The 24,636-nt window shown below is 49.7% G+C and overlaps 2 protein-coding genes across 16 annotated transcripts in view; one reads left to right on the forward strand and one right to left on the reverse strand.

The window, feature by feature from the left end:
- Positions 1-8,309, reverse strand: part of RGMA (repulsive guidance molecule BMP co-receptor a) — a 44,415-nt gene extending 36,106 nt beyond the window's left edge. For all 3 annotated transcript variants that reach the window (XM_045899477.3, XM_064569945.1, XM_064569946.1), the window contains exon 1: positions 8,179-8,309. In XM_045899477.3, the coding sequence (XP_045755433.1) occupies positions 8,179-8,192 (14 nt within the window). In that variant the 5' untranslated portion in view covers positions 8,193-8,309. The remainder of the gene's footprint in view (positions 1-8,178) is intronic.
- On the forward strand, positions 8,191-24,344 carry LOC129046503 (uncharacterized). 13 transcript variants are annotated; one of them, XM_054513332.1, is made up of 9 exons: positions 8,191-8,537; positions 9,182-9,285; positions 10,828-10,994; positions 11,356-11,542; positions 11,630-11,767; positions 15,080-15,215; positions 16,818-16,886; positions 23,244-23,315; positions 23,977-24,344. In XM_054513332.1, the coding sequence occupies exons 1-5, from the start codon at positions 8,191-8,193 to the stop codon at positions 11,728-11,730; spliced, it is 906 nt and encodes a 301-aa protein (XP_054369307.1). In that variant the 3' UTR covers positions 11,731-11,767; positions 15,080-15,215; positions 16,818-16,886; positions 23,244-23,315; positions 23,977-24,344. The 13 variants fall into 13 exon arrangements, 10 of the variants coding, with proteins under 10 accessions (XP_054369307.1, XP_054369306.1, XP_054369311.1 ...); XM_054513331.1 differs by lacking the exon at positions 23,244-23,315; XM_054513336.1 differs by lacking the exon at positions 15,080-15,215.
- Positions 24,345-24,636: the final 292 nt, after the last annotated feature.

Here is a 24,636-nt window from a genome sequence, read left to right on the forward strand (position 1 = left end):
CTGTCCTCTCTCGTTTGGAAGCTAGACAGCTCACAGGTACCCCCACTAACACTGCAGAAGGTGGGTAACCTGCCCGAGGTCACCTGGCTGGCTTGGTGGCAGAGCGGGGCTTGGGTGACTCCCAGCTGTCGCGCCACCTCTGATGAGCTCCCCAGCTCCTTCTCAGGCACAGAGATGTCAGAGCTCCCCTCTGTCTCTACTAATTCTACTTCACCTTATGTGCTCATCCTCTTGCCCAGACTCCCGCTGTGTTCCCCCTGCCTACTCAGGCTGGGTTGGAGCCCTCCTGATCACCTGCTAACACTTTCTGGGGTCACATGTCCATGGTATTTGGAGCTGAGCACCTCCTCCCACCTTTTCTCACCTCTCCTTCTTGACTTCTGAGTTTCACAGTAAACTCTTGGAGGCGCCAACACTTTTTCTTTTGATGCTTCTCGCCTCTCTCCCTCCGGGGATGACAAACTAGTATATAATTGGAAGTTTTGTATATGAAAGTCTCCCCTCCCCTCACTTTCCTCTTGAGCCTCAGGACTGTGATGCTGGAGCAGACCTACCATCTGGTCTACAGCTTGCAAATTCTTCTGCCTACAAAGCCAGTATGAAAAGGATAGCATTTGTGCCGTGCTTAGCTGTCAGTGTGGAAACTGAGACTTTCTAGACATTGCAGTGCATCTGGGGGGAGAGAGAGAGAGACCTAGGATTTGGGGCGGCTCTGCCTTGAGCTGGGAGGCCCCTTCGTGGTCTGTCCTGTCTCTGGACCCTCAGCTTTGCAATCTGCAGAATCATGGCCTGGCTGTCCCTGGAGGGGTCTGCCAGCTCCATGCTCTAGCGTCTCTAGGGATCCTATAACTAACTGGCCTTGCCCGCACTTGACTCCAAGGAGCCATTCTGGGGCCTCATCTGTAACATTTCTGGGTTCCCCAAGTAAAAATGTGGCCGAGCAGGTAGGAAATGTTATTTGAAGAGTGACTTTTTTTATGTTTGAGTGTCACCATGAAATTCTTCAGCAGTAATCCCCAGCAATACCCCTGTATGCCTGAAACCATGCCTCAAAAACACTGAGTAACCTCTTGTTTTTTTTTTTAAAGATTTATTTTATTTGAGAGAGAGAGAGAGAGAGAGAGAGCAAATGGCGGGAGGGGCAGAGGGAGAGAATCTTAAGCAGACTCCCCACTGAGCACAGAGCCCCACATGGGGCTCGATCCCACAACGCTGAGATCATGACCTGAGCTGGAACCAAGAGTCGGATGCTTAACTGACTGAGCCACCCAGGCGCCCCAGTAACCTCTTGTTTTAAAGAAACTTTTGGGTACCCATACCAAGACACACCAGGTTCCTGTAATGGAGAACAGACCACCCAGTGTTTACTTCTCCCCATTCCAGTAAGTACTGGGGGAGAAGAACCAGCTTGGAACCATTTATCCACCAAATGGCAACTGTTTGAACTGACAGTGAGTCTGTCTCTCTCTCTCAACCGGCAGAAGGCTGAGGGATTTGGATTAATGAACAATTTGGTGCCAAGCACAAATACCATAGACATTTAGCAATAGAAACAGATAACCAAGTTATTCATCAAATTCAAAACTGTTTAGAATGGCTAATGCAAAGCTGAAATAAAGAAGATCACTAGCTGATGGGAGGTGGGGAAAAGAGCCAATGCAGAAACACGAACAAATGTGTCCCTTTATGTGACATCCTCCTCCTCCAGCATTGTTTTCTTTTACATTTGTTGGAGGCTTCACTTTGATATGAGAGAGTCAACACCGCTTGCCAGCTGAGGATGTGCGGTCTGAACCCTGGCTCCTTAAATCTCAGTGATCTCATCTGTAAAGTGGGGATATACTCTAGCCCCCTCCGAGGGTTATTGCGGAGATTAGATGTGTTAACACAATATAGACCGCTGAAAACAGATGCTTGGCATAGAGTGAGTGTTGGTAAGTAGCTGACGATATTAGTTTTATATCATGGACAAGAACCCTTGTTTGGCTTTGATCAGAGTGTCTATTGTGCACCCGATTCTGCTAGAGCCTTTGTCTGTGTGGGAACTCGGGGAAGATTGGCAGAATTCCCCAAGGATGCCAGGATATCCTTGACTCCTGGGTGGGTTCTAAGGGCATTACCAGTGACATTCAAGTTCTGTTGAGCAACCACAATACAGCAGAGTTTCCCACGTAACTGTCGAGTTGTCTTGTCTGTATCATGGGACAACTGTCTTCATTTCATAAATGAGGACACTGAAACTCTGGAAGATTAAGTGACTTGTCCAAGGTCACTAAGAAGATCAGAGTAGGAAGAGCCTCAGACCCAGGCCTTGGGGTGCCAAGTTCAGTGTTTTCCTCCCCAAACTTCAGCTGCTTCCCAGCTTTTTCACCTGGGGTTTACTTTTTTCTGTTAGTCCAATAATACACTCCATTTGTATAATAGTGGGTTATGTGTTAGAAATGAGAATATGGGGGCGGGGTGCCTGGCTGGCTCAGCTGGTAGAGCATGTGACTCTTGATCTCAGGGTTGTGAGTTCAAGCTTCACGTTGGGAGTGGAGCCTACCTTAAAAACCAAAAAAGAAGAAATGAGAATATGTTTAGAGATATGATGCTTTCCAGAAATAAACACAAATTTAAACATGTTTTAAGAAAAGAACAACTTCCTTGAACAATCTCTCCCAGCCCCTTTTAAACTTAGGAAGTCGAAGTAGTTATAGAATTCCTTTTCTTTCTTTAGGAGACTAAATGGTATTTTTAGGTCAAGTTTTCATAGAGTGTTTACTTGGATGTAGCCTCTGAATGACAAGGTAAATATTACACAACAAGATGTTTAGGTAAACCTATCTAGAGTATCAATTCATTGCAGTCCCTTCAGACCATAAGCCATCCAGACACTGTCTCAAATTCTAAGCCAGGTGGGCTTCTGCCCCTAGAGATTGGGCACTGACCTGGAAAGGGAAGGCTTGGGTGCCATCTTGGCTTGGGTTTCCTTTGTCCTCATTGACTCTTGGCCCAGGCTCAAGGGAGGCAATACATTTCTAACCAGACCTGAGGTCTGGAGCTTCGGCCAGTAGCATCCATTTACTCATAAAGAAATCAGACACTTGGGAGTTTAGGCATCTCAACAGAGAGAGGGGGAAAAAAAAAAAAAAAGCAAGCTAAAACCCTCACAGCCAAGAAAACGGTGGCATCTGGCTTTTCCTTACCATATGCTCTTGAGATACTTAAAGATACAAAGCCCAGTGTGCTTCTGGATAGTAAGGTAAGCATTTTGAAATCAGTCTTCTGAAATGTGAATATCAGACTGTTTTAGCTGCACTGAAGGGTGTGAGACAACATAAATGAATGTCCCATGAATCCCTTGTTCTGGTGCAAAATGAGCTGCCAAACTTAGCAGGGAGGGGTTACTAGCAAGTCTAGACCTGTGAGGGGGTGCCGTTGTGAACCTCATAGTGTCTACAGGTAAGCCTGGTCTCTAAGCTCTACATTTCTCATTGCTCTGCCTCTCTTGCATAAATGGAAGCCCATCTGAGAAAATGCAGTGGTGTTAAAAAATCTATTTATTATTTATACTCTACCTCTTTCCATGCTGGATATTAAATTAAATGTAAATGAAAGTGTATTATACACCCAAATTTCCAAACAAACATTAATTCTTATTGTTTACAAAGTACCAGGTCTTTTGAGGAAACCCTACAGTGTTTACGATTCTGTGAATGAGATATGCATTTACACGTGTTCTTCTGTTAGGAATCTGTCAAATTAAGTGGAGCCCAGGGTGCCGGGTGGCGAGCCATAGTTCAATGGCGAACCAGGGGAAACTGAAATAGAGAAATTTATTATTCACAGATCCTAGAGGAAGAGCAGGGCATACCTCGAGGGGCCAGGTGGGGCGGGGTCAGTGGAGGGTGCAGAGAGAGGCAGGACCAGGACTTAAGCCTTTATTAGGGGACATGGGTAGAGCGTTTGCGGGTTTCTGTGCTAAGTCCAGATTGGTCCATTCAAACCAAAAGAGTGGGCTTTTGGTGAGCCCCACGGGGGTCTTTTCTAAGGGGTGCATCAGGGCACAGCCCTGGGAGGTGGGGGAGACTTTATCACTGAGGCCGTTGGGGAAGTCATTAGGACTTACATCTGCTTGGGACTCTGTGGCTGCTGTCTAGGGCATGCACTTGCTTGGGGGAGGGGAGGTTATGATCAATCTAAGACCCCCCCCCCAACAGGCTATGTGGCCAAACAAAATGGTTGCAGAGGCAGCAATGCCATAGAGTAGCTTCAAATCTCCACAGTCCAAGGGATATATTCTTATGAGAGCAGTCTGTTCTCTAGGATGCCAGGGTCAGAAGCTGAAAATGCACACTGGCAGCGAATTTCAAAGTCACTTTTGTCCAGCAGATGATTCTGAGCAAGCCTCTTGGGGAGCCAAGTAATGCGGCATCCCAGCCGGCGGTAACCAGAAACATCTTATGATCACAAAAGAGGATCAGGCTTTGATAGAGGGGAGAAAACTTTGTGGAAGTACCTGGAACAACGGGGTATCCTGGTTTTTAAGTAGGTAACCAGCTGGGAAGAGACACACCATGGCACAGATGAATGAAATATATACAAGACTAACAGGACACTGAACTCTGAAGTTGAGTGTGGGCACTGTGGCCGCCAAGGCTTATAACACGAATGTTTAGGATGCCATAATGGTGAGTTTTGGTGTGTTTGTGTGTTTCCACCTAAGCTCGTTTCAAAAAGTCATCTATCAAGAGAAAAGTCCTCAGAGCTCCTAAAGAGGATGAAAAATGTTTGTGTCCATCTTCAGAAGAACAGTGTATGAAGAATAAAGGGATGATACTGAGGCTCTTATTGAGGACTTGGCCAGAATATCTCAGTTCACAAGGTCAGAAGAGCTAAGCATTATCAGGAAACAGGACAAATTGTTGCTATCAGCCAGGCAAGCTGCTGCAAAGACCTTGAGTAGGAGAGTCCCCAAAGATGGAAAAAGAAAACATAAGTAACAGCCACGAAGGATGGTAACCACTAAACAATGCCTCACAGATACAAATCAATAAGTTTTAGGGCATTTTTACTAATATCTGCTGATCTCTGCTCTGCCTTGTGGAGGCCGCAGAATCTATAGGAACTGGCCTTAATTTACCAGATAGCTGACAGAATATTTGTTTTCAAGTTTTTGCCAGATTTTTCAGACTCTGGCAAATCTAGTATCTTGATTCCAGAAAGTTCCTCATCTTGTAGTGTTGCTTTAAACAAACAACTGAAAAACCAGAAGTAAACTCAACCGGCCGCTTTGTTATTTCTTCCTGCATAAACAGTGTTTGCCACACTTTAATTCTTCACCGTAGGAATCTGGATACAATAATTTTATAAGTCAAGTAAGTACAGAGGGCATTTTTATATTCATCAAGTAGCAGTGACTTGAAATTTTTTAAGTGAGGCTATAAAAGATATTTGCATTTACTTTGTTACAAAATTTCTGCCCAAGTTTCAAAATGTCTTCTTACCGCCCTTAGAATTAGAAAAAGTTTCACCCATCAGCAGGCATTCTTGCCTCCTGACCCCTAGACTCTAATACGATGCTGCGTTTTCTATTCATAGGGTCACACCTGGTTAAGAAACTGGGCATCCTTTCAAAAAATGTTTATTTGTCGCCAAGGAAACTGACTTCTGCCTGACCTTGGATGCATGCACACTTGGGTAAGGCAGTCCTAGTTTTTCCACTGCTCTGTTCATTGCTCCTTCATAGCTCTGTTCTGTGAAAAGAAGGGAGGCTGACATTGAACTATCATTCGGTCAAAATAAGAAAAACAGGAGTCTGTCCTTTGAATGGGTCTGGATACCAGACAGGTGGGAGAGCCTGGAGCCTCCCTTCTTCAGGGTAAATTTATGTTAAGTCTGGACCTCAGTTTCTTTAGAGAAATGGAAATGCCAGCACCTTTTCTGGTGAGTATCAGGGAAGCGGTGGCTTGAAAGACTTCCTGTCCCAACGTCAGGGATGCTCAGTACCTATTCGTTTTATTTTGCATCTCCTCATCTAAGAATTCCTGTATTTGGCCCCACGTGGGGAGGCTGAAGGGCCAAGTCCAGGGTCCTATAAAATAGGAGCTTCTCCCAGCTCTGTTCTGTGTTACTATGCACACTGGGGGACCAGTGGTCATGCCTTGTAAGGGGTTTCTTAGCAAAGGTCAGAGAAGCCCTCCTTGAATAAGAGGCCAGGTTACTGCAAGACCCTTTTGGTCACAAATCTGATTATTAAATAAACACCTGCAAAGGAAGAGACAGCATGGGGGAGGCAGATACGCCCCTGCGCCCCCCATTCCACATGTCTATTTGGAATGTAAGTACCGGTCTGTCACCTGGGAGGGAAAAGGTAGGAGCAGAGCTATTGTGAAAAGGGATCAGGGACCTCCCTCCCCAGCACCACAGGAAAGAGGATTTCAAGGTGGCAAGGGTCTTCACCATTAAGGGCACCACCATGCTGCTCTCCAAGGAACCAAGGTATCCTTTAGAATAGGGAGAACTCAGCTCATTGCTAATATCATCCGGCCTGGAAGGTGGCAGCAAAAACCAGCCACAGAGAATGTGGAGCCCGCCTGGAAGTGTGGGTGCCCCACCCAGAGCCTTTGTCCGCCGGGCTTGTCACCCAGCAAAGTCAGCCCCATCGTTCACTGGAGATCATACCCCTTATAAAGGGAGCTTGCCTGTTACCTGCTGTGGTTGTGGAACATCAGGAAACTCTTTGTTGTGTTTAAAAAAATACCATTTTGGTATACTCTCCCGTCCCTGCGCAGATCGGCAGGAGGCCCTTTCCCACTTGTCCTTCAGCTCTCCTTCCCGGCCAATCTCTTTCCTAGGGGTCATGGCTCAAGATCTGCCTGAAAAATCCCCTCTCTATGATGCATTGGAGAAGACAGCAGTCTCTGTTTTTCTCCCCTCCCGCAATAGATGTTCGAATGACGGGTATCCACTTACTGGCAGGTAACATTGTATGTTTTGGCTGGTGGACCCTAAAGCCGGATCGGAGGTGACGGATCTCCTCGAGGTGACAGCCTGTCCTGCAGTACAACCTGTAATTCTGTCCCTTGAGCTTGGCGTGCTGAACTGGGGGTGTCGGCCCGACTATAGATACACGCATAACTACTCTTCCCAGGAGGGCTCATCCCGCCTCTCTCTACCTGGCGCTGGAGTCTCCTTCGAGAACACCCAACTTCGTTGCCTAAAAGGAACGCGCAGCTTGCCATCTCCGCTAGATGGCGCGATTTCCCCTGCTCCGTCCGCGAGACGCCCGATTTATAAAATAAATACAATCCAACGCCTTCCGAAACCACACCACATAATAGCAACTCGCAGCCTCCCACTAAAAATCGCAATCTGGGGGAATTGATTCTGCCTCCGAGCAAATCTAATGCAATTACATTAACAGGATGCAATCAAGAATTGCAACCGAGCGTCCCTTACCCCCCGTCGGCCCTCCCCCCTAAATACACCTGTACCCCTGCTTCAGCTAGTTCCCTGGCATGAGCCACGCATCCAGCCGGGCGCGGAATCGTCTCTGTGCCCCGCCCGCCGGGCCCACCCGTCCACTTAGGAGCGCCGGGGCCACTCGGGAGTCCGGCCCCTTGGCAGTGAACCCAAGTCCCGCACCTTCCTGCGCGCTGGTGCTTCCAGTTCAAAGCACCGCTCGGACCCGAGCCCGCACCGGGCAGCACCGACGCCCCGGGGGCAGGCGCTTGTCCCGCGGCTCTGCAGCTGGCCTAGGCAGCCAGGCTTGGAGCAGACGGAGGGGACCCGGGTGAGTCGCGCCCATGGGGGGTCACGGCGGGACAGCCCTCTTTCCGGCTGCGTCCCAGGCTGCGCGGGCTGCCCGGTGCGGCTGCCCGCGAGGGAGAAAGGGAGCTCCCAGCCCGCACACAGTGGAAGAGACGCTCGCCGGGTCTGTCCAAGCACGCGCGCTGCCGGCTGCCCGGGGAGAGCATTTTAGGAAAAAAAGAGCAAATACTAAACCACAAAAACTTCACTGCTGCCAAGAGCTAAAGCGATCGAGGCGCAGCAAAGCTCCAAATCCGGGCAAGACCCGAGCAAGATGAGACGCGGGGATGGGGAGGACCAGAGCAGTGCCGTGGCCCCCGCAAGTGCGGGTGGCGTCTCGGGGATGTCAGAGCCGGGTCCGCCCCGCTCCCGGCCCGCGCTTACCTTGGCGGCTGCATGAGCCCCTGCGGCCCGCGGGGGGTGGCGCTGGCGGGGCTGCGGGCGGAGAGGGGATGCAGGGGCGCCGCTCGTCGGCCCCGGGGCAAGGTGGGAGGGGCTCGGCAGGCGCTGGTCCCCGCCGCCCCGGCCGGCTCAGCAGCGGCCCGGGGCACGCCGCCTGCTCCCGGGCTGCATGCCCGCGAGCGCCTGGAGGAGCCGGCCCGGGAGCCCACGGCTAGTGCTTCCCCAGCCCAGCGGCTCGGGCGGCGCAGCCCGCGCTCGGGAGACAACTGCGAAGTCGGGCTGCTCGGGCCAGCCCCCTCCCTCGCCCGGCCCCCGCCCGCCGCCGCGGAGCGCGTCGCAAGGTTCGTTTGCGCGCTAGGGGAGGGGGCGGGCCAGGCGCCCCGGGCGCGGGCGGGGGGCGAGCGCGGGCGGGGCTGGCGGGGAGGGGACGCGAGAGGAGGTGGGGGAGCGGGCTCGGATGGCCCCGCCCCGCCGCGGCCGCACCCTCCGGCACCCGCACCGGTTGATTGGGGGGTTGGGGGGCGCTGGGTGCGCACGCGGTCAAGTCAGGACTTGCCGAAAGGCACCCGTAAGGGGGGCGCGGGCCGCAAGTGCGGCGACCCTCGAGGCGCCTCCAACTTTTCCAAATTTCCCGCTGGGATGCAGGGGAGGGCACGTTTTCCACCTTCAGTTCTGTGCTGGTCAACGGGGGAGTTACTCTTGAGGTTTCTGGAATAGACAGTCAACATCCAGAAGGAACGCTTCTGCTCTCTGCGGAGACGCACCTTTGTTCTATTGAGTTGTTAGTGTTGTTTAAGATTTTTCTTTAAAAAAATTGATACGCATGTATTAAATGCGTAATACACGAATACGTTCTTGTGTACAATTCTACACAACTCAGGCGTATCTAGAATAAAAAGAAGACCGTGTCACATCCCCTCCCCATTGCAGCAGCTCCCCAGAGGTAACCTCGGGTCAGAGTGTGATCCTCTGCGGTTCTTTCCAGTCCTTGCTTTTACATGCGAGCGCACAGACTGCGAGTGGATTCTCACGGGCTTTTCAAAAGAATGTTTGACCACGGAGCACAGACATACACTGGCGAGGACAGCGGTGAGTCCCCGGAGGCTTCCAGAGTCCAGGGGGAGACCCTTGCTGTGCAACAGCAAAGAGCCCCCCAATCGCCATGTGCAAATCTGAAACCCCAGCTGGGGCATGAAGTCAGCCTAAACACACAGCTCACGCCCAAATTAGCATTGCACGGTTAGAGAGATTTGCCAGTGCTCTTTAGACAGGGTTATGACCTTCCCGTTCTTACTGAAAACAAACTGTCTTGGATTTTGATATGATGAGAATTTGGCTTTGCAAATGAAAAGGTATCATCCACATTAAAACACGATCGTTATTTATGCTTGTGGTCTTGAGGGGTGTGGTTTTAACTCAATATTCTGTGTTTTATTGGCCAAATGTATTGAGATGATCTATGGTGGGGATGTAAATAAAATCCATGTGATTTAGCAGGAAGGGATTAGATATTGGAATGGCCGGTTTCTATAATTAGCTCTGACCTTGGGCAAGACATTTTGCTCTGCTGGGCCTCAGTTTCTTTAGGTATAAATAGAGGAGTTATACTGTGTGTGTGTGTGTGTGTGTGTCCAGACCTAATAGTCGATGAATAACTAATCTCTCCCCACATTCATATTTCAGTTCAACTCCAATATCTCTTCTTTAGAGAATGGCTTTCCCAGCACCCCATGCTTTTCCTGACAAGCCCTAATCTCACTTCGCAGTTATATATTCCTTAGGCTGACCTTTCCCTAAGTGTAGGTCTCTCCCACCAGACTATAAGCACCATGAGGGCAGGTCCTCATTGGATCCCCAGTGTCTGGCACATAATAGGCCCGCTACAAGGATCTCTGAATGACTATCACCCAGATGGTGGATCTCTTACTGCTCTTCCAAATCGCTTGGCGTCGGCAAAAGATCTGTTAAGTGGAAACATCTTGTTTGAAAATGAAGCCTTTGGAAAGCACCCAGCAGGGTTTTCCCATCTTGGGGGACCAACAGCTCACTGTCTCGAGAAAGGACAGACAATTCTTAGCTCAACCACAGGCTGTGGAGACAGCCAACAGTTACTTGATGAGCATAGGCTCCCATGGAGAAGACAACGAATATTAATGCTGCTCATTAAGTACTTGATTAAGTTGGAACCATGCATAGGTAGTTGCAATACACACATGAGTGCTCAGAGTTAAATGAGGCCGTGGGGTATGTTTAGGGTGCAAATTAACAAACGTACATGCTTTCAACCAACAATCTAAAAACATTCCTAATAGAAAGCTCCAGGGAATGCTTGTCTCTCTTTACTGCAGAGGCCCTGAATTCCTTAAAAATAGGAACAGGAAATAGGCTAACCTGGGTTCAAGTGTTAAAAAAAAAAAGTAAGGCCATGAAGAAACAAGGGGTGGGGGAAGTGACTGTCTAATGCAGTGCAAGAGTCATGTCCGTATTAGTTTCTCTCTTGTCTCACGTGCAGAGTTGCCAAGGGAGAGGTTAAAATCTGGTCTCGCATTTGTATAGGAAAATGGGGGAGCTGGGGCTCCCACCCTGTCTTGGCCACTGTTTCCTTCTCTCTCTCTCTCTGTTTTGGCTCAGGGATATGTGCAGTGGCTGGATCCCCCTCCATGCCCCTTCTGGAAGCCCTGACTTTATGGGGAGAGCTTTCGCCTGCAGAGAAGGGTGCAGCGTCAGTGGGGCTGCTGGGCTCGAGCCGGGTGGAAGGAGGCCCCGCGCCCAGCGCAGGGAAAGCAGGTGCAACCAAGGTGTGGGGCAATTTGCTGTCTTGGCTGCTTCGAATGAGGGGTGGCACCTGCGGGCCGAGCGGGCACCCTCAGAAGGTGGATTCCTGGTGAAACTGATGGAGGAAGTCTTCCCAGCTGGAAAAATAACGTGAAGCGAATTGACAGGACTCTTCACTCAGGACTGGCATTGGGGGCTGTCCCTTTGGATGGGGTGGTCACCCCGTTATGGGTTCCTGAGTAAACATGGGTTCAAAAGTAAAAGGGCAGCTTAAAGGAGAAGCAGGTCAGAAGCTCTCATGGGGGAGGGACTGACTGTCCCACACTTGGCCTCGGTGAGATGCCAGGAGGGAATGGGTGCCGGAGACTTGTTTGTTTTGCACAGACTGGAAGAAGCTGCGCAGGCTGGACGCCTCCCAGAGGCACTGTCTGCTCTTATAAATCCAGCGCGCTTGGTGTCAAGAAGCTCTCCACAGCTGGTGTTGTGCTCGACCCTGCGGCAGGAGTTTACTTAAGGAGCACAGCCTCTACCCTTCAGACACTTGCAGTCCAGTGGGAGAAAGACAAGAAGGGCAAGAAGGTCTCCATGGCTGCAGGGTGTGTGCGGGGGTTGTCTGCCTGAGCAGCTCCGTCTGATCTCCCTGCCCATCTCATTTTAGTAAAACCAGTGCTTCTGCAAGTGCGGCTTGAAGGCCCGTCTCCCCACCTTCCCTTCCAACCAGACCGTGCTCAGAAGCCCTCATGGACACTTAGGAGTTGACGCTGCAAGGTAGAGGGAAACAAGAGACAGAAGGAAAGTAAGTACAAATGCAAGGTCCAGTGGGATTTAGAAGTTAGGTGTATTGCTTGTTGGAAGGATTGGGAAAGTCTTTATGGAAGAGGTCTCCCTTGAGATGGTCTCTGATAGATGGATTTGAGTTTAGTGTGTGGGTGAATGGGAAGGAGGGTGAGTATTCCAGGTGGAGGAATCACATGAAAAAGGCCATGGAGATGGCAAAAGGTGGGTAAGTTGAATAAGGAGTGATTAAATCTAGTTGGAATGTGGGTACTGGGGAGAGATGTGATAGAGAAGGGAGTTGAGGGTCATATCGTGGAGAACCTTGGTTGCAGAATGAGCAATAGGGAGCCATCGAAGGTTATTGAGCAGAGGAATGTTGCAGATAAAGCTGCACTTTTGGTAGGTCAATGGAAGATGGTTTGGAGAAATAGGAGGTGGGAGACCAGCAAAAGACCCTTATAATCTTGGTACGATGTTATCGAGAGCATGACTCAAGATGCTGAGTATACAGGGAAGTAGGGGCTGATGGAAGACCCAGATGCTTCACTGGAAGATGGAGGGGTATCAAAGTATCAGAGGGAGTAAGTGCTCATTACAGAGACTGGGAAGTCATGAGGAGAAGCTTGGAAGGAGTAGGGGTGCATGGCCATCAGACCAACCGTCATGGTCTCAGCATGCGAGGGAGCCTCAAAACTATACTGAGAACATTACTTGGTTTTCCATATTTGATATTATGGATATGTGTTGAAGCTAAAAACCCAGGGCCTGTGCCCGTCATAAAAAAAGAAGGCCTAATGAATTCACTGTTGCTTTTTATAGCCTTCTTTCCTATAGGCCAGTCGTTTGCTTTCTAACGGTAAGGACCATAATCAAGGCAAATGAAGGATTTTTTTTGTTTGTTTCATTTTTGGTTTTGCCCTTTTTTTCTTTGTTAAAAAAGTGAATTATCAGCCTCAGAAATAGAAAGCCAATAAGGCAGTCCTTCACTGTTATTCATGAATTTGGACAACAGAAGAAGGCGACTGGGACACAGACTTTTCCATGAGGCCTTGACTGTGCTTTGCTGGCTGGTTTAGCCATGAGAACAGCTGGAAGGTTTGGGCAGCCGCGGTTGCAGGAGAAGAGCGGGGATGTGGTCAGCGAGCATATCCACCCGCCCCACAACAGCACCCACAGAAGCCTGTCCTTGACAATTTAGAAACCTTGAGGCCAGCGGGCATGCCGCATTCCTTCCTGGAGACTTGGCAAAGAGGACAGGCTTGCTGACTTCTTTATCTCGAGGCAGGATCGACTTGGGTTTTGTTTTGCAGTCACTGACTCAGTGCCAAGCCTGCCAGAACATTCTCTATGTGCTATAGATGCTTCCTCAGTCCTCATAACACTCAATGAGGTGGGTGCTTTTATAGGGAGCTGAGGTTCAAAGAAGTTACTATGTGAGTTGAAGAGCCCATAGTAGAGCCAGGATTGGAATCCACATCCATCTGAATCCCAAACCGGTGCATTTCCCACTACTAAGCATGGGGTCCCCCCTTTTCCTTACTGTCCTTTCCCCACTTTTCCTGATGGGCTTTTGCCAGAAACACCTACACTTGCCACTCTGAGGAACAAACGTGTACCCCATGTTCTGCAGCCAAATTGTCACCTCCAGCCAAATGCATCCAGTGTCCACAGAGCAAGCTCTACCAGCAGATTGGTTTCCTAGTGGGCTCTGGAGGGCTTTGTGAGGCTTGTGAGCCACAGAGAAGTGCAGGGAGATACTGGGTTCATTTCAGTATTTAGTGGAACTTACTAGGAAGTAACTTAGTCACACCTATTTCTGTGGATCTTAACGTTGGTCTCTAAATTTGGACCCTCTGGGAAGAAGCTCACAGGCTGATATAAATAAATTCTCATCATGATCAACTAGGGTTTTTGGCTTGCTCCCTGACTAACCCACCACATTTTTGAAAAGTAAAATGATTTATTAACATATGGAAGCCAGATCCCGTGTTCCCCAGAAGCTGGCCTCTCTGGAACAAACCCAATTCAATAATAATAATAATAATAATAAATTGATCTTTTCCCAGCAGATTTAACATTAGATTGCATGATTTTTATTTTTTTATATGTTTTTTATTTTTTTAGATTGCATGATTTTTAAATTTTGCTTTATCAATTGTTAAGCATTTTTTTTAAGAAAGAATGTAATACTTCAAATATTTTTATAAATAATGGTATGTAAAAAAATTTCTCATGCATGGAGATGGAGGTCTTGCTGATTTTGGTTTCCAACTTAAACTGCATTCTATTTTTTATTTTTATTTTTATTTTTTTAAAAGATTTATTTATTTTAGAGAGAGAAGAGAGTATGCACAAACAGGAGTGAGAGGAAGACAGAGGGAGAGAATCTCAAGCAGACTCCCCACTGAGCCTGGAGCCCAATGTGGGGCTTGATCTCACAACCCTGAGATCACGGCCTGAGCCAAAATCAAGAGTCAGACATCCAACCGACTGAGCTATGCAGGCGCCCCTAAACTGGGTTTTGAAGGTACTCCTAGGAGAGCATGAGGCATTGACTCTAGTCCACAGACTAGACAAGTTCAGCTATGGACAGGAGTGGGGAAACTCAAGGATCTACACATTGTCTGGACGTACTGTTTGAGGGGCTCAATTAGTGTTTAACAACAGAGGCCACTGGTATTTAAAATATATGGCTCGTGTCAGGTGATGTATCAGTTAACGTAAGGCTGAACCGCTGTACAAAGAGACCTGACAATAGTATGACTTAAAGATTACAGTTTATATTCTTTCTCTCTCACATACCCAGGCCAGGTGGGCTTTCCAAGCTGGTGGCAGACTCAGCGCCATGTGGTCATTCAGGGATTCAGGCTCCTTCCGAGTCATTGTTCCACAATCCCCCCAAAGCCTTATTGCGATCTGCATCATTGAAGCTGGCGTACTGCCAAGTCTGGCTTGCAGCCTGCAGAAAGGGGAAAGAGCGTGGAGGAGCCATGCTCTTCTCCTTGCATCATCATTTCTTCTAAGACTCCACTGGAGAAAGTCTGATGTCCACACTTAGCTGCAAGGGAGGCTGGGGAATTAGTATGGTTTGGTGGCCATTGTTCTTCTTCTGTGGAACAAGGGAACTGAGATTTTGGTGTTTAACTAGACGTATTTGGTGGTCAACTAGCAGCTGGGTACATCTCAGTAATCCAACATGGTGGAGAGGAGGATGTGCGGGCTCTGGACCCCGAAGTCCTGGGTGTGAATCCTCTCTCTGCCACTCAGAACTGGGCAGGCCACCTCATCTCTCTGAGCTTTGCTTGTTTCAACGGCTGTGCTCTTCTTACAGGGCTGTTGGGAGGATCGTAACATGGCAGGTGCTCGATGGCCTCCCTTGCAAGGAATGAAAAACAGCTTGAGGTAGTTTGAGGAAAGGGAGATTTCGCTTATGGTGCCAGTCATCCCACAGAACCCAAAGGCAGGAGGTACGGATGAACCTTGGCAGAGAAGTGGGGCTGGAAACATCTGAGGGGAATAGGAGGGACAAGGGGAAGTCCTCCGAGTCATCCATCCACTAGCAAATACTGTTGGTACTAACTCCAAAATAAATCCTGACTGTGTCCATTTCTCTCCATTGCCACCTGTTACCCTGGTCCAAGCCACCCTTAAGCCTGGTGTGAGCAATTTCAGCAGCCCCTGTGACTGGTCTCCCTGCCTTCATTCTTGTGCCCTTAAATCCATTCTTGCACACAGGGGTCAGTGTGAAGTTTACTAACATTGATGAGATCATACCTCCTGTTTGAGACCTGCAATTCTTCCCTAAGCACATAGAATAAAATCCCAGCTCCTTAGCCTAGTTTACCAAACCCCACAAGATTCAGCCCCTACCTGCTCTCTGGCCTCACCTACCACTCTGCCCCTCCTTCACTTGGATTCATCTACATGGTCCGGCTAGATCTAAACATGTCATCTAAAGCTCGGTCCTGCCTCAGGACCTTTGCATGAGCTGTTTTCTATGCCTGGACCGCTCTTACTCCTTTCTCCTTCTCTTATTCATATCTCAGTTTAAAATTCAGAAACATCTCTTATTATGCCCCCTACTTTAATTCCTTGCATAGCAGTTCTCACACTATGATAATTGTCTCACCAACTTATTTATTTATTGTTATCCAATCCCCAGTCCCCATCACTGCAGTAAATGCAATCTTTATAAGAGTGGGGAGCTATCTATTTTGCTCTTTGATGCATTCTTCTTGCTTAGTAATATTTATTGATTGAAATGATGAATTAACCAAAAAAATGTACACTTGCTATTCTTTTTTTTAAGACTATTTATTTATTTGAGGGAGAGGGAGAGAGCGCAAGTGGGGGGAGGAGCCGAAGGAGAGGGACAAGTAGACTCCACACTGAGTGCAGAGCCCGACATGGGGCTGGATCTCACAACCCTGAGATCATGACCTGAGCCCAAAGCAAGAGTCGGATGCTCAACTGACTGAGCCACCCAGGTGCTCCTATGCTTACTATACTATAGAAATGCTTACAACTTAACAGTATATTTTGAACAGCTTTCCATTTCAACAAATACACAACTACCATATCCTGTAAGCTTCCCCTTCCATCACTTAGGTATACCATAACTGATTTTGATAAGGAAAATCTGTGTCCTAAGATGGCCAACCGAGCCATCCTTGCCCTGGGGCTCTTCCGGGTTCTTCTCCCTGCTCTGCTTCCCGCACGCACCAATCCGGGTCCTTCTCCCTGCCCCGCTTCGTGCACGCACCAAAAGTGCCCAGTATGTGGAAGTAGAAGTGTATCAATTGCCCCCTTTGTGCTCAGGGCTCAGACCTTTGGAGTCCACTCTCCTCTGAGCCCGCCAGCATTAAATAAACCTCCTATCCTCCAAGATCTCTGAGGGCCGCTTGGTTCTTCCATCAGGCCATCCAGTCCAGGTTCCATAACATTTGGTTCCCTGACTGGGAAACCCAACCGCGCTGGCCCATTGTTGCCACCGGTTTGGGGAAATGGCAGGATGGTGATGGAATGAAGGATCATAACAGAGAAGGCACACCCTGCCTAATTTTCGGCAGTCTCCCACCCTGGTCGCCTCGGGCTGGCTCCACTCCGCTGTTCCTGTTGGACTCGAGGAGACTTGGCAGGTGAGGACCTAATCCCGATGTCGGATTCCGGTAAGGCCTGGGGCCCCAGGACCCAGACAGGCCCACCCCCATTGGGGTGGAAGGGGAGCCTGATCACCTCCCAGAGACCTCTTAGAGGTCTCCCAGGTAGGGATTCTCAGGGAGGGAATGTAATAACTTCTGGAGTGTGAATGTGTGAGTGAATGTGCAGTCCGACCTGGCTTGCTCAAGCAGACTGATTCTGTGACTCCACGGGTGGGCACCCTTAAGGTCCCCAGAAGCCTACTGAGTCTGAGAGGGCCCGTCTGTGATTCTGTGGTGAACGGCATATGGTCTATGGTGGCATTGGACTAGTTTCCGATCGTAAGTCACAACGCTGAGACTGTTACGGCTAAGCCATCTGATTCGTCTCCTCATCTCAGGAGGCACCCCCCCTCCCACTTTGTCTGTCTCTGCGCCACCGCACATGGGGACATCACCGTGGGGTCAGGGCAGGGTAAACCTGCGGTTCTAGAGACCATGATCAAAAATTTCAGGAAGGGGTTTTTGGGAGACTATGGAGTCAGGATGAACCCCGGCAAGTTGAGAATGCTATGTGAATTGGAATGGCCCACCTTTGATGTCGGATGGCCTTCAGAAGGGACATTGGATGTCCCAGTGATTCATCGAGTATGGCGAGTCGTAACAGGAGAACGAGGACACCCTGACCAGTTTCCATACATTGACTCCTGGCTAGGAATTGCTCAGACCCTTCCCCCCAGGTGTGATTCGCTTGCAATAGGCAGGGAGAGGCCAGGGTCTTAATCGCCTCATCCAAACGACTTAAAGAAAATCAGCAAAAGCCCCAGTCTCCACAAATCCTAGCCAGAGATCCTGAGAATGAACTGAACCTGTCCCCACTGTACGTACCCCCAAGACCGTCTACACCTGGCTCTTCAGCTCCAGACACTCCTTCGCCATCAGTTTCACCAGCACCCCCAGGCTCAGAGGATCCACCGGCATCCCCGGGCCCAAAGGATCCACTTTCTCCAGGACCAGCAGCCAGGCTGTGCCCCAGGCTGGGTGCAAGTGCCCTCCAAATGCTGGTACGAGAGATGCAGGAACCCGAGAGCCGTGCTGAAGATGGGACGGTCCAACCCGGCCATTCCATGATGTATTATCAGCCCTTCTCCACCACCGACCTCCTCAACTGGAAACATAACACCCCATCCTACTCTGAGAAACCACAGGCCATGGTAGACCTCATAGAATCCCTCTTCCAGACTCATCGGCCAACCTGGGAAGACTGCCAACAGTTACTCCACACCCTGTTTAACACAGAGGAAAGGAGGAGAATAATGAAAGGTGCACAGCAGTACCTGGAAGAGCATGCACCAGCGGGAGTCATCAACCCTGCTGCCTGGGTTAACACGGCCGCACCCGAAGAGCGCCCAGCATGGGACTTCACCACAACCGAGGGACAGGCCCACATCCACCAGTACCAAGAGGCCCTCCTCCGGGGAATCCAGGCAGGAGCTAAGAAACCCATGAACATGACTAAGATATCCTCGGTCACTCAACAACCAGGGGAGTCCCCCGGGGACTACTGTGAAGGACTATGTGAAGCCTATAGGATATACACTCCATCTGACCCCGAGGCACGGGAAAGTGAACAGATGGTAAACACCTCCTTTGTGGCTCAGGCTGCCCCAGACATCAGAAAAAAACTTCAGAAACTAGAGGGTTTTGCCAGGATGAGCATCATCCAACTAATAGAGATTGCCAATAAGGTCTACATGAACAGGGAGGTCGCAGCTGAACGGGAAGCCGACAAAAAGATGAAAAAGAAAGCCTCCTCACCACCGCCCTGAAAGAAAAGGACAACACAAAGATGGGGAGACCCCAACCACTGAAAGGGGGGAAGCCCAGAACCCCCTTGGCAAGGGCTCGATGTGCCTACTGTAAAGAGAAAGGGCATTGGAAAAATGAATGTCCCAACTGGTGAAAGGTCCAAAAGCCCAGCCACTACAAAGAAGAACCCTGAGAGGAGGACCTCATAGGCCTTGCAGGAATGGACTCAGACTGAGGGGGCTGGGCTCTTTCCTTCTTGGCCCCCATGAGCCCACGGTCAGAATGAAGGTGGGGGGCCAACCAGTGACTTTTATGGTTGATACTGGGGCCGAGCATTCTGTTGTCACCTCCCCAGTGGCCCCTTTCAGCAAAAGGCCTGTGACCATCTTTGGGGCCACTGGGACATGGGCGATACAACAGCCCTTTTGCCAGGCTCACCAGTGTGAACTCGGGGGCCACAAGGTCCGACATGAATTCCTTTACCTGCCTGATTGCCCCATCCCTCTCCTGGGCCAACTACACTGTTCAAAGGCAAATTCCAGTTGTCTGTCTGGGGTAGGGCTGACATTGGCAATTTAAACAAGATACCCCAGGCAATACAGATCCTGCTGGTCCACTGGCCGCACTCTGAACAGCAAGGCTTAGGCATTGTTTCCAAACCTCCTTTATAAGAGTCACCTGGGAGGACCTTGTTAAAAAGGCAACTATTTGGGGGATGGGGTAGCCAGGTGATGGGTATTACGGAGGGCACGTGTTGTGATGAGCACTGGGTGTAATACTATCCGGCGTATGCAAACCCACTGAATCAAAATGGGTGGGATGGAAGGAATATCCCAGAAGCTGTGTGTTTAAAAAGCAACCCCCGGGGGCACCTAAGTGGCTCAGAAGAAAAAAAATGTGGATGACCTCCTCCTCACCACTGACACATGAGAAGATGGCACAAAAGGCACCAAGGCCCTCCTACAGCTCCTGTCAGACTCGGGATGCTGAGCCTCATGGAAGAAGGCACAAATCTGCCAACTACAGGTCCGATGCCTTGGTTTTCTCCTCACCCAAGGGAAAAGAGAACTAGGGCCAGAGAGGAAAATGATCATCATCTCCCTGCCACAGCCCCAGACAAAAAGGGGCCTATGAGAATTCCTGGGAGCTTCAGGATTCTGCCTCATCTGGATCCCTGGGTTCTCAGCAATAGCAAGACCCCTTTATGATCTCTTAGGGGGACCAGATCGAGAAACCCCTGCCTGGAATGAGGAAGCAGAAGCCGCTTTCGCAGAGATAAAGACCACCCTGGGGCCGGCTCCAGCCCTGGGCCTACCAGATGTAGAAAAACCCTTCAATCTCTTTGTGCATGAAAAGGAAAAAATAGCACTTGGGGTACTCACCCAGACTGTTGGGCCCTGGCAACGGCCAGTTGCTTACCTGTCAAAGACGCTGGACTGCGTGGCAGCAGGATGGCTACCGTTCCTCAGGGCACTGGCAGCCACAGTCCTACTCATCAAGGAGGTGGACAAACTTACCCTGGGGCAAGAACTTAACCGCACAGGGACACCGCTTCCTTTCCAACTCTCGGCTAGCACAATACCAAGGGCTCCTCTGCGAAAACCCATGGGTCACCCTCAAAACAGTAAGGACATTAAATCCAGCAACCTTTCTCCCCACGGAAGAGGGGGAACCAGACCATGACTGCTCTGAGATGACTGATGAAGTCTACGCGAGTCGTCCAGATCTGCGAGACCTATAAGAGGGTGCCTGGAAAGCGGGTTATGCAGTAACCACAGCCACTGAGGTCCTAGAAGCTAAGGCATTACCAGCTGGATGGTCAGCTCAACGGGCTGAATCATATGCCTTAGTCGGAGCCCTCACCCTTGGGGAAGGCAAGCGAGTCAAGGTCTGTACTGACTCTCGGTCTGCCTTCGCTACTGTACATATACACGGAGCCATCAACAAGGAAAGGGGCCTCCTAACTGCTGCAGGAAAAGCTACCAAGAACAAGGAGGAGATACTGAGACACCTCGAAGCCGTCTGGCTTCCAAAGGAAGTAGCAATCCTGCACTGTAAGGGACGCCAGAAAGGAGATGACCCCGTACTGCAGGGAAATTGTCTGGCAGATGAGGCAGCCAAGACCACAGCCAGTGAGGACATGGACAGAGCCCCTTCCCTCACCATGGCCCTCACACCCCCAGAAGAAGTCCCTCCGCCCAGTTACACTAAAAAGGAAAAGGAATGGGCCCTGGCTGAGGGGGCCACCCTGACTGAAAAGGGATGGTGGATGATGCCAGACGGGCGCATCTTTGTTCCAACAGCAACTGGAGGGCATCTAGTCAAGGAACACCACCGACTCACTCATCTGGGGAAAACTACAGGCCCTTCTCCAGAAGCACTACCACGTCAGTCAGCTGCCAGCACCGTGCCAAGCAACGAGTGAATGGTGCATAACGTACTAAAAATAATGCTCAGTCTGCACCATGGCCCCTGCCAGGTGTCCAGAGGATGGGAGCAGCCCCCTTCAAATATCTAGAGGTAGACTTCACAGATGTGCAGCCAAGCAGGCGTTTCAAGTATCTCCTAGTAATAGTATGCACAGACTCTGGGTGGGTCGAAGCCTTCCGGATCAGGACGGAGCAAAGCTGGGAAGTAGCTAAAGTCCTCTTGCAGGAGATCGTGCCCCGGCTCAGCCTGCCATTAACAATCCATAGTGACAACGGACCCGCATTTGTGGCAGACATTGTACAAGTCTTGACCAAATCTCTCAAGATCACCTGGAGACTCCACACTGCTTACCAGCCCCAAAGTTCAGGGAGAGTAGAGCGAATGAATCGCACCCTCAAGGGAACCTTAGCAAAGTTTTGTCAGGGGACTAACCTCCCGTGGCCGGATCTGTTACCCCCAGCTCTCCCGCGTGCTCGCTGCACGCCTGGGACATCAGGTTTCTCCCCATTCAAATTAATATATGGCCAGCCTCCCCCGTGCTTGGGAAGCCTTCCAGGAAACTTGCATTAGGTTCAAGATAAAGGGATAAAGGAGCAGCTTCAGGCCCGGGGGCCACCCTAAATAAATTACAGAAATACACCTTTGAGAGGGCCCCAATCTCCTTAGGGTCTCAGGTACACTCCTCCCAGACAGGGGACTCAGTTTGCATCAAAGATTGGAAGAAAGAAGAAAGCTCATCATTTGGACGAGGAGCCGCACCAGTGGAGAGTCCAGCCAGACTCCATGAACCCACTCCGGCTTCACCTTCGATGAGACCCCACCGACTGATGGACACTTGCTCACTGTGGTCCCTGGCTCTCATTGGCGTGATTTCCCTCATCTTAGGAGTCGGACTCTACACTGTTGCCTCTCCTGACTGGACTTTCCCCCAGAGGCTTCTACCTAAGGTCATAGATCCCACTTTTACTGGCCCTCTGCTGTCTACTCCTGAGCGCATTTCACCATGGTTTTCCTGGCCCCAGTCAGTCCTGGTCTTCTGCTACCTGGTGTGCTGTTAAGTTTATGATTAAGTCAGTGTCTGCCCCAAGCCTTGCAGTCAACCCTCAGAGTCAAATAGAATGATGCCCTCTAAACTAGGTTATTTATTTATTTATTTATTTATTTATTTATTTATTTATTTATTTATTTAAAGATTTTATTTATTTATTTGAGAGACAGAGAGAATGAGAGACAGCATGAGAGGGAGGAGGGTCAGAGGGAGAAGCAGACTCCCCGCTAAGCAGGGATCCCGACGCGGGACTCTATCCCGGGACTCCAGGATCATGACCTGAGCCGAAGGCAGTCGCTTAACCAACTGAGCCACTCAGGTGCCCCTAAACTAGGTATTTAAAGGGGCATCAAAGGGGGGAATGATAAGGAAAATCTGTGTCCTAAGATGGCCGACCGAGCCAGCGGAAGAGTCCCAGTCCTTGCCCCGGAGCTCTTTCGGGTCCTTCTCCCTGCCCCGCTTCGCGCACACGCCAAAAGTGCCCAGTATGTGGAAGTAGAAGTGTATCAGTTGCCCCCTTTGTTTGTGCTTGGGGCTCAGACCTTTGGAGACCACTCTCCTCTGAGCCCACTGGTGTTAAATAAACCTCTGATCCTCCAAGATCTCTGAGTGCCACTTGGTTCTTCCATTGGGCGATCCAGTCCAGGTTCCGGAACAATTTAATCAGCTCCTGCTGTTGGGATATTTAGAGACCACCCTTACATAAAGACACCTTTGCATTCTTCATCATTTCCTAGCATACATTTGTGCAGGTGAAGTAATGGAGGATATGTGGGTTTCTGAGGTTTGCTATGTAGAGAAGACCTGACTTCCAGAAAAATGGCAACTCTTTCTATTCCTCCGATGGGGTCCTGGTAGTCGGGGTAGGAAACAAGATCTATCGTAACATTATTTTGCCAATTGGATGCACTAAAAATGCACTCACTGTATCATTCACTGAATCTCACTGTTTCAATTCACATTTTTAAAAAGTTACCAGTGGTGTTCAATATTTTAGATCTGTTGACCATTTGTATTTCTGTCTTTTCTCTTTTTCTAATGGCCTGTTCACCAACTTGTCCCCTTTTCAGAATGAGCTTCATCTGCATGTGTTATTTCTTGGTGATCAGTTTCCTCTTGCCTCCTCTGAGGCACACATTCAGGTGGGAGAACCTTTGCAGGAAGGAGGGAAATTGATTCTTGCCATGCACGCCAAGCTCCCAAGAGGCCCTGTCCTTCCTCCCATTAGAGTATAAATTGGACAGTGCCGATGCTCAATGCTCGATGAAACGTGCATTTGCGAAGAAAAGTCAACTGTGACTAAGAGGCCGGGATTATCCAACCCTGGTCAGGGGTGCGTCCCCCTTTCAAAGGCTGCCAATCCCTTACAAATTGCTTTGGAATGACAATAGGGCCCTCCCACCTTGTGCAAAGCTGGGGCATTAGCATCTTCATCGGAACGAAGGCATCCGATTCTCCACTCTGCAGGGCTACGCAGAGCTAACTACGCTGCAATCCGATGGGTATCCATTAGCAGATTCGGTGGGGCCTAGAGATGCCTTGCTGGGTCTTTGCGGGGCATTTGGAGTGACTTAGGCTTTATGGTAAGATGCAAGCAGGCAGCCTTCCTTGCGCGGCTGACCCGCGAGCAGGCTGTACTGCAGTGCGGGCCACCCTTTGGGCCAGGCCACCATCACTCCTGAAATTAAAGCGGCAGACTGAAACTGACCTGGGAAACCCACCCTGAAGGGGTGGTAAATAATGGGTAAGTAATGGCCATGACCTTTTGGTCACCAGTCTTTCATTTTTCTGCTCTTTCTCCAGGGAGGAGATGGCTTTCGGAGGAGTGATTCGTTCTTACGTACATTTCCTGGAGAAGTTCCCAGAAGAACATCGGGGCCCTCAAACCCACTGATCTTTGCTGAGTGATGATGGAGATGTAGCCCGGGTCCCCACACACAGCTGAGGGAGGGGACTGATACCCCAAACCCGGGCTTCTGGAACAGTGGTTGGCTTTTCAGAAAGCTTGAGGTTCATTGTCAACTAACAGGCTGTTCCTTACTCTGGAGGGTTTCTCTTTTTGTGCATCCATATATGTGCCTGAGTTGAAGCGCTTTTCTTAAAAAGTGCTAGTAGAAAGTAGTTGTTTTAAAAATATCCTTTCTTGGCACAATAAAGAGCTAACAAATGTGTATGTATTTCTCCATTTTTTTTTTTCAAAAAATCTGTGAACTCCCCAAATCGTTGGATCTACTGATTTCAGGGAGAGGCTCTCCATGGAATTGTGCCTATGACATTCTGTTTTAATGGGAAGCTTGGGAGACTTTTTGCAGTGAGCCTCAAAAGAATGACACCAAGTCATTTCAGTTGCTGAGGAGGCCTTTTCCTTACCCACCGTGGGAACTAGGGTTCCTCCAGCGTCACTCTGAGTGCTGCCAAATTCAGATTGGGCCTCCCCTTGGCCCCTGGGCCAGCACAGCTGTG

The sequence above is a fragment of the Mirounga angustirostris genome, unplaced genomic scaffold (genome assembly GCF_029215605.1).
Source record: "Mirounga angustirostris isolate CCGP_5_RB_7025 unplaced genomic scaffold, mMirAng1.0.hap1 SCAF_9, whole genome shotgun sequence".
In the NCBI taxonomy this organism is placed as follows: domain Eukaryota; kingdom Metazoa; phylum Chordata; class Mammalia; order Carnivora; family Phocidae; genus Mirounga; species Mirounga angustirostris.